Source organism: Vigna umbellata, chromosome 3 (genome assembly GCF_029865625.1).
Source record: "Vigna umbellata cultivar VRB3 chromosome 3, Vumbellata_1.0, whole genome shotgun sequence".
NCBI lineage: Eukaryota > Viridiplantae > Streptophyta > Magnoliopsida > Fabales > Fabaceae > Vigna > Vigna umbellata.
Genome location: NC_142167.1, coordinates 6,487,869 through 6,497,364, shown reverse-complemented (window position 1 = coordinate 6,497,364; position 9,496 = coordinate 6,487,869). Strand labels below are relative to the sequence as shown.

The window sequence follows — 9,496 nt, the reverse complement described above, 5'->3', positions numbered from 1 at the left end:
TTCTGAAGTCTGCAACCCAATGCTAAGTTGATGAAAGCTGTTCCTGAGAAACATTGATAAAATGAACTAATCAATTACTGCTAGTTCTTGGTTAGGATACATGCACAGCATGACATGAAAAGCATACCAACGCAGAGATTAACCAAGGGATTCTCTGGCAATAGTTTATAAGTTTAAAGGTATTTCCTTGCTGCATCTTCATGATGGCTAGATAAGGTAAACTGATGACCAGAAATTAGAATAGGAGGCACAGTCCACAGACTTTCCTTTCATAACACCTACAAATTTATAATGTTTTGTATCTTTAGGTCATAAACCTATCACAGGAAATTAGAAAGCCTAACCGATTTTACCAAGAACCCATGGTTCCTTGCATTCACAAAATTACCCTTCAGATATTTAACTTTTATATAGAGAGAGATAAAGAAAGGGATATTATTTTCTTCTAATTTATACGTCATCAAACAGAAACATTATAAGTTATTCTTTTTCTAATCCCTTTTTTCTTCTTTTTTAAAGCACACTATTTATTGTGATATCAATTTTACATGATAATAGTAGATATAAAATTGCCCCTTAATTCCCTCAAATTTCATATAAGATTAAACATGTTAAAGGCAAAATATTATAAGGGTTTGTAAGGATTTCTCTAGGTGCCTATTTACCACTTTTATTCCACCAATCCACAGCATTCCATAGCAACTGCTATTTCAAGATAAAAAATATACTAACTTCAAATATCTAATTTAGGACGTTGCCGGGAAATCCGGTTAAGAAATTCAAGTACAGTAACCTACGAGTTCAATGAGATCGATATTTAGAATCCAATTCAAAAAATAAAAATAAAATTTGAATTCTCAGACAAGACCTGCTTGAATTCTCAATTAGTGTAACTAACTTGGAAGGATCAAAACATTGAGACAATTCCAATCTGGAACGCAAAAAGAAATATAAAATATTAAATTAAAATAAAATGATAAGTCATGGTAAACTATCTTGTGCCACATTTTATTCTTTTTCCACATCATTAAGCATCAACTCTTGGCTTCTGCCCTCCATTTGCTTGAACTTTAGATAATGATGAGCTTGGCATTACATGTTTTGACTCTTGATTCATCTGGTGTACTGTATATAAAATTATATGGCATGATATTCAATTATCCTTTGGCTCTCCCAAAGTGACACCATTATTTCATGTCTCCATCAGAAATCAAAATGATGACTCCATCAGAGGTCAAAGTGACACCACTATTACATGACTCCATGAGAGGTCAAAATGACAACCACTATTGCATGACTCCATCAAAAGTCAAAAGAGGTGATTCAACGAACTGGTTTGACACTTTTGAATTGTTTATTCCCTTTGGCTTTTTGTCATTTCGTTCTTTTGACTTATTTAAAGTTTGGTCGGACTGGGAGACAATCTTGGATACTGTAAATCCTGCAACTTCAAAGGTATGTGATCTATAGGGTATTAAAGAATTACGAAGAACAACATCAACTCCTTCATAAGTCCAAACACCTAACACTGCATCTCCTTTAAGTCCAATGGCAAACCACCCGAGGCCAGAAGCAGCAATGTCTACTGAACTTGACTCCCAACTGTTCCCACTAACATGGAACTCTGTTCTCACCCAACTCCCCAGTTCTTGTACTCGCTTTTCTCCAATTGGTGGCTACACAAGAAAAAATTCAAAATGAGTTATACAAGAATGAAGTGTATTTTTCTTTCAACCTATTACATAGAGGTCTAGATACATTTTGCTTGAATATAAAACCTCACCTTAAGCATATTATAGCCACTCCATTTAAATCTTACTTAATTCTCTGAAAATTATTCCACTAAATTTATTAAGATCATTGCCAAAATCCTATGTGGATTGAAAACAAAAAGAAAAAAAAAAATGCCATTAAATATTTTGACCAGAACTAACATATTTCAAGGTCATTTTAACAGCCGTTGACACACCTGTTTTGGTTAGGAGAACAACTCCCCTGCTCAAACTAAAAACTATATAATAACCGTACAACTTTGTAACAGACAAAAACTTCGGTGAATCCTGTCCCAAAATTGACATGGTGGATACATCTTACCAAAAATTGTCACTTCATTGTAAAAATGAACAATTTAAAAAGAAACATTATACTTCTTCTCTCACATTTTCCCTGATTTAAACATGTCTCATTCTCTCTCACTTGACTCAGCTAACCATCCATATTTTTGTTGGTAGTTTATTGGCCAATATATACTCTATATGTATATGCTTCCGAGATTATCAAAGCTTTTCTAGAAAGCTTAGAGCGAGATATTGCATTAAGGAACTAAGTGCTTAAGGGTTTCATGGTCAAGGAAACGAAACAGTCAAACTTTTCAACGAGAATAAACAAGAGAAAAACATTGTTGTTGGAAAGAAATTTTTTTTCAAACAAATTGCAAAGGAGAAATAGGGATGATGAGTCCCAATTTTGTTGTATTTTTCATAGTTAGTAGCATTCCTTTTGGGCCTTGTTTAGTTCTAATTTCCTCTTTTTAGTTCAGATTTGGTTTTCATTGTAAGAATCTTAGTTTCTGTGAAAATGTGTTAATTTTGTGTTTTTAAGTAGATTTTTAGTTTAGTTTTTCAATTGTTGAATTTCTAGTCCTAGTAAGTGACATAGTTTAGTTTGTACATATTTTTAAGCTTTGAATTTTCTAGTGCAGTGTTGATATTTAATCTTGACTAACATTTCAGCTTTTGCTTTAGGTGCTGGGAAGTGAAGTAAAGCCAGCTCATGTGTCCAGTTTTGGTACTTAGAAGAAGTAATCCAGCTGTGTGAATAGAACTGGCTGTATCTGCTATTGGAGGTCACTTATGAAGGGTAGAAGCTGAATGAAGTAAAGCGTAAATTGCACCTGTCAGTAGTTGAACTACAATTTGTACATGCATCTGAACATGAAGCAAACTGTGTACGTGACCTACAAACTGTTGAATCAGAGGTTGTCACCTGCTGCTGCCAGTAGGAAAATGACTGGACAGTTTCTGCACATGGAGTTTACTTACACTAGCCTGGATGATTATATCACAGCTGGAAGAGTTATTGGCTACCTAGGTGACTTGTAAATATACTTAGGTTAGTTTAGTCAATTTAAATGTAGAGTTGACTGGTTGCTACCTATTCGTGCAAGCTGGTTATGGGAAGTTTTTCTAGTTTCGAAGTTTCAGACTTAGCCTAGCATATATAAGAGCTTGAATAATTATTTAAAAGTTCTTTGGAATAGAGCTCATAGTAGTAGTAGGTATTAGTTTTCCATTCTCACTGCACGTTCCAGATTCTCACCCCATTTTTCTCTGGAGATCCTTGGTGCCTTAGACTCCAAAGTGAGCAAGATCACAAGTTCTTCCGTACATTGTATTTCCGTGCAACACTCCACTCCATTTCAAGATTAGTTGTAAGCAATTTCACTTTTCCTGTTTAACTTTACCGATTCAATTCTCTCTTTCTTCTATATCAGATTTCATTCTTTCATTGATGTACATGAGGTTTTCACTTTTGTAACTTACTAGCCTTAGTTATGGATTCACGCTATGTTCTAGTGAATACAAAGTGATCACTATACACTAAGGAATCAGAAATGAACCTTAGCTATCATAAGTAATGCCTAGTGGACATTAATTGAACTTCGAATTCTGTTTTAGACAGATTTTATACAGTTTACGTTACTGAATTTACAAGTTTTTTTTTTTTTAATTTCCAGTTCTGAACTCAAATCCAATTCCAGAGTTTTCTTTCTAAGTTTTTTTACTTTCAATAGTGCAATTTAATCATTTGAACTTGTTGCAAACATTTTGTTAGGAGATGGAGAGTTTACGAGAGAAGGAATAAAACATTAAATGTCTAACTGCCTTAGCAGTTAGGAAGAGCGGGGTTATTGATTGTATAAATAGCAAATAAACAATTGTAGTTGGTTGTCGATTGTTTTGATTGTAGTTCTAATAGGATTTGTCATCATGAGGGGGAAGGTTAGGCTCTCTAGAGGGAGGTTATGCTCCCAGACCATTCTTTGTAAAGAGGATTCTTTTACTGGAATAATAGAAAAATCCATTCTTCCATTACTGTTTCTATCTTTTGATTGTGTTCTTGTTAGGTTCCAAAACCAGGAACCTAATACATTTAATTTCAATTTTGTTACATTTCCAAATTTTGCTGTTTGGTAGTTATTCTTGTTAGTTTAGCGCCACTAGTTTGAATGTTCAATTTTTTTATTTTTGCTGCTCAATTCTAGTTTTGATCATTGTTTTGTGATTGTTTCTACATTAGATACATCTCGCTGAACTCAATTACAGGTTTAGTTCTTATTTTCTAGTTCTAATAGTTTAGTTAGGTTTTCTACTTTAGGTAGTTAGCTAATTTAAGGAATTTTGGTCTGTACTTGTTCTTTTTGTAAATTCTCAGTTTTAATCCTCAATTGGCTTTGTTTTACACTTGATTCCATATTCATATCATGATTCCATCCATAATATATCATAGAATCACATTTTTCATAACAGAGCATGCATTCACGCTGATACACTATGGTCTTGCTGCCAAATCTGGTTTAGATAGGATTTTAGTTATTTTGCACAGTCTCACTTCTGCCTTCATAGCATAACATGTTTCAGTGATACAAACTTGTTCCAATCATTCATTTTTTATAACTCACATTGTTAGCTCTCTTAGGCATTTTAGCAAACACCTTGCATATGCATACTGCTTTCTCTAAGGACTTTTTATCAAAGAGTTTTGGTTTTCATAGTTTTGCATGGATTTAGTAATTTTTAGTGATTCTTATAGACATATTCCCCCATCATTAGGACAAATTTACACACTAGAATTACTCAATTCTTTGTCATTTTTTTGGATTGACACCTAGGTTATTCCCTATACTTCATCAGGGGGAAAACTAGGATTATTGCTAAATCTCTATGCGACAAGTGGTTTATCAAGAGAAAACTGAAAGTTCAAAAGACAAAGAAAAACCTTAGACACCCCAGGAATGGTGATGTCTACAACATCAAAAATTCACCTTTCTTGAAAATTTAATACAAATTCAGGTGCATGCTGCAAGGAAACTACACCTTTTGCGGAGACCCAATTTGAGTTTGATCAATTTGCAAACAAGCTATGCAGAGAACATTCAACTTCATTTATTTTATTTAAATTTTTTATTTAATGTCGAGCGTCAAAATGCTACTGCTTTTATTTTAATATATTAATATATTAATACATTAAAGATTACTTTTTAATTTTACTGACAAATTTTGGCTGGTAGCGTCCACCACTTCAGTTTTGAAGCTGGGTCAACGTCCCCCAAAGTCTCTCTTTGTAACAATTCATAGATAACCAGGTGTGGGTCACAACCCAGATAATACTTTGGGAAAATACCTTACAATCAGCATTGTGGACAAGAAGTTGCAGAGTAAGCATTCAATTGAAATGAGTAAAAATAATACCTGTAACTGGTGGCCAAAATGATCTTGGAACAATTTCCGTGCATTTTCTATTTTACCCATATGCAGTGGAAGATAAGGAGAAGCCCACACTGTGACATAAACAGAATCCACGGACGTGTCTTCTATATCCAATCTCATCAGACCCGCTATGTGAACAGAATGGCCAGCCTACCACAATGATAAATTGGCAAGAAAATGAAATATATCAGGATTTAACAGTACACAAAAGATAATAAACAGATCACTTAACACGCTATAATGCAAGTTAGCATACTTATACTAACAAAAACAAATACATCCCCATAAACTACAATGCACTGACCTTAATTCTGTATGTCCTTGGTTTCAATTCCTTTCCTATATGAACAAGCTTTTGCTCATCCCTCGTCAACCTCGTTGTAATCTGGTATGGATGAAGAAGGCCAGGTGTATCAAACAGTTTTGCTTTACTTGGAAGAACACCCTCCACTCTAACAATGCCTAGTGTAGTCCCTGGCACAGGTGCTTCGGTCAGATGTGTAATCTTCCCTCCAACATACTTCCCTATAGCGTTTATCAAAGTACTCTTCCCTGCATTTTGTGACCCAACAGCCCACACATTACCCCTAGGTCCAGCCAGATCAACAACATTATCCACAAGATTCTTCAGTCCCCAATCCTTCAGTGCACTAACCATGTGCAAACTAGTGATCTTATTAATCCCACCATCTCTTGCTCTCTGCCTAATCCAATGCTCCAACCTTGTTGGTGACAATGAGCTAGGCAACAAGTCTATCTTTGTCACCACAAGCACAACTCTAGGCACATTTCCTGACTTACCCTGCTTCCATTCAGCAGAATAGTCCTCAATTGTCTTAGAAACCAACTTTGCAACCTTCCTTGGAAACGACCCCTCAAAATCCACTACATCCACAACCATCAGCACCACAGACCGGGTCCCACTTGTTGATGCCAACTTTCTACCCATAGTGTGATCAAAGTCAAAATCAGGTAGCAAGTTTTCCACAGTAGGATCCTTCACTTTCCCATAGTGTCTTAACGAATGACAGCGTGCACATACCACAGGCTTCTCTGGTTTCTTAATCAAGCCTAGATCATCAACATTAAGCTTTTCTGGTTCAATAACAAACCCCCTTTTAACAGAGTTGGAGAACTCAGGCTCTTGTGCAATGGGTTCCAGATTGTTATAAAGTCTATAACTTGCTTTCTCGGATGGTTTGATAAAATAACCGGGATGTTTTGGGTTTGAATCTTGCATATGAATCCCACAGCCAAGGCAAACACGAAGAGATTGGGAATTGACTTCATCATAATTACCATCACGACAGAGGGAAAAATTCTGTTTTGTAGCTAAATTTGAATGTTGTGAAGAGCAAAACCTAAACAGATTAGCCCACGGCTGAGGTGAAAATTTTGTGGAGTTTTGAATATGGGGTTTTGAGTATGCTATTAAGGTTGGAAAGACATTTGAGTGGAAATGGTTTCTGCATTCACAAAGGAATGACATATAAAAGAGTGGTTTAAGTTTTGAAGGGGAGAGTTTTTGCGCTATTACAATCATTTCTAAATGTTATTTCTCCAAATAATCTCGCATGCGAATTCAAATGTCTCATCCACCCTTTATAATACTTCAGTATTCAGCTGCAATCTTAGAACCAGTCAAACATATTAGCCCTGTAATACCAACAACCAAGCTAATGCTAAAAAATTTCAATAGATTGAGGTGTATTGGAATCAGACACCCCTATAGTTAAACGTTAAACCACTAGTTTCCAGTTAGCAATGAGTTCAGTAAAGAAAATAATAGAGTGGGAATGAGAAGAAATGCATTTAATTTAATAAAACAGATAGCATGCAAGGACGTTTAGATGCAAGAAGCTTCTCCCTAAATGATTTCATTTCCTTCAAGATATCACTTGCCTGTACATAAATAATATCCAATAAATATAAGAATTCTGGATCAATTTAAACAAAAATTCAAAATCCCCCTAATGAAGTATATATGACTGATTATCAATCCAAGGAGATGGCTAACATTTGAATAATTTGTATTTATAGATCCAGCCTAAAAATTAAAGATGCAATGATAGAAAAAAAATTAAATCATGCATGAAACCAAGTCTCGCAGAATTGATAGGTCGTGAAAACAGATTTAAGACCAATTCTGCCTTCCTTGAATGCTAGTGCAGAACATGTTAGTGCAATGCTTGAAACAAATCTAAAATGATAACTTTGGATGGAATATGCAAGCTAATTAATCTAAATGTATGTAGAATCAAAGTCACAGTTCGAAACAATGTTAGACAGATTGGCAGCACCTGATCCAAGTGCTGAAACAGGATTTTAAAAGCTGATGCTGTCTGCTATACTAGTGCACTTCTGCCACGCAAATTTAAAACTAATCTGAATGGAGATGATGTGCAGATGCAATGATACAAACCTACAATATTAAGATAATACTGGAGATGTATGAATGCAGATGCAGCTTTTTTAAACTGTTTGATTGAATGCCTCTATGAACCTAAAATACTATTTATACAGATGCAATGTTGTGAACAAGTCCGAATGATGAGAAGATATGAAAAGTGCAAATTGATCAGGAACAATGTATGCAAAACTCAAAATCACACTATGAAACCAATGTTAAAACCATAAGCGTGGTAACACTTAGGTATAAAATGTGAATGCAGTGTTTAGCAGTAAGATGACTTAAATGGTACACCAATGATGCAACCAACTCAATGCAACGTGAACTGATCCTAAAAAACAGCTAATTGAACTAAAAGATTAGTGAAACGAAAAATCCCCTATTGGGTAAAATGCTAAAACAGAACCAATGAACTGGATTGCTAAATTATATTATGCAGAAACTAGAATTTCCAATGAATGCTTAAATGCCAAAATGTAAAGATTTAACAACTGGGCAATGAAGGGTAAGATGCAACGAATGTAAATGAAGCTCTAACAGATCACTAACAGAAAGGTATGGTGCAGGAAACGTAAATAGTGCAATAAAGATTCAAGCTATCACTTCACAACTTCTAAAGGAAAATTTTTTGACATCAAGAGTCCAAAGTTACTATTTACCGCGACCAAAATATAGTCAATGTCAAAAAGCTTATAATAGATGACTAATTTGATGTCCTAATCTTCCAATGACCAAATTGACATTTCGAAAATGATTCCACAAATAACAATATAGTGCTCTACATTATACAATAGTATTAATCATTAAACAACTTTTGAGATGGCATGCCACTTCAAAAAATCCAATTACTATTCAGTATGAAATTTCTTTAATAACAGACATCTCCTGTGTTAAACAGCGTGGAATAAAATACCATACCTGTGATAAGGAAAGATCTTGCCGGACATGATGTACAATCTCTGCCAAAACACTATAAGCCAAGGGCCTCAATGCCTCAAAGCATGCCCTTCCAGTCCCAACTAGAATCCTAAAAGTTTGAATTATCTACAACATTAGAGAACACAGATACCAAAACGCAGCAACCTATTATTCATTCAAGCATTACGAAGCTGAAACCAAGCCAGCAAAGAAAAAAACTGTATCAAAATGAAACAACACACCCCAATAAATCTACAAGAAGCTTGCACAACACAATTCAACCACCGCATTAAAGTATTCTCTCAATTCGAACCCCATATCCCCAATTCTGCAAAAATCCACAATTTGAAGCCCGAAATCCTCAATTTTATTCTCAGTTTGTAATCATCAGTGAAACCCTAAGATCAAACTATAAACATAAATTCAAACAAATTAACCTAACAAAAAAATCCTAACTTCCATATAGATGAAAGAATATAGTATACTAAACATTGTTCAACACACAAGAACGTTGAGATTCAAAGACGCACCGAAGGAAAGCCTGAGAACCGAGACTTAGTGTGAGAGATGACAAGGGAGACGACGAAGGCAGTGGTTCAGAACAGTGGTGGAATGAAGCGACGTTCGAACGAAGCAGCACACTATGAGTGGAAAAAGTGACAACAACGAGGGAAGTTGT

At 35.0% G+C, this 9,496-nt stretch overlaps 1 protein-coding gene across 3 annotated transcripts; it reads right to left on the bottom strand.

Moving 5' to 3' along the window:
- Window positions 1–723: 723 nt before the first annotated feature.
- Window positions 724–9,496, bottom strand: LOC124833521 (P-loop containing nucleoside triphosphate hydrolases superfamily protein). 3 transcript variants are annotated; one of them, XM_088109234.1, is made up of 5 exons: window positions 9,348–9,496; window positions 8,818–8,926; window positions 5,794–7,145; window positions 5,472–5,639; window positions 724–1,676 (listed from the first exon to the last, which is right to left on the bottom strand). In XM_088109234.1, exons 3-5 carry the CDS (start codon window positions 7,030–7,032, stop codon window positions 1,287–1,289), a joined length of 1,797 nt encoding a protein of 598 aa, XP_087965360.1. In that variant the 5' UTR covers window positions 7,033–7,145; window positions 8,818–8,926; window positions 9,348–9,496; the 3' UTR covers window positions 724–1,286. The 3 variants fall into 3 exon arrangements, with proteins under 3 accessions (XP_087965360.1, XP_047163981.1, XP_047163983.1); XM_047308025.2 differs by having other exon boundaries at window positions 5,794–7,119; XM_047308027.2 differs by having other exon boundaries at window positions 5,794–7,112.

Excerpts from the sequence above, each read along its gene's own strand:
- LOC124833521 (XM_088109234.1), bottom strand. The coding sequence starts at position 7,032 with ATGATTGTAATAGCGCAAAAACTCTCCCCTTCAAAACTTAAACCACTC. Across the intron at positions 5,640-5,793 it reads CAAGGACATACAGAATTAAG|GCTGGCCATTCTGTTCACAT; the intron begins GTCAGTGCATTG and ends TCATTGTGGTAG. Across the intron at positions 1,677-5,471 it reads ATTTTGGCCACCAGTTACAG|CCACCAATTGGAGAAAAGCG; the intron begins GTATTATTTTTA and ends TTTCTTGTGTAG.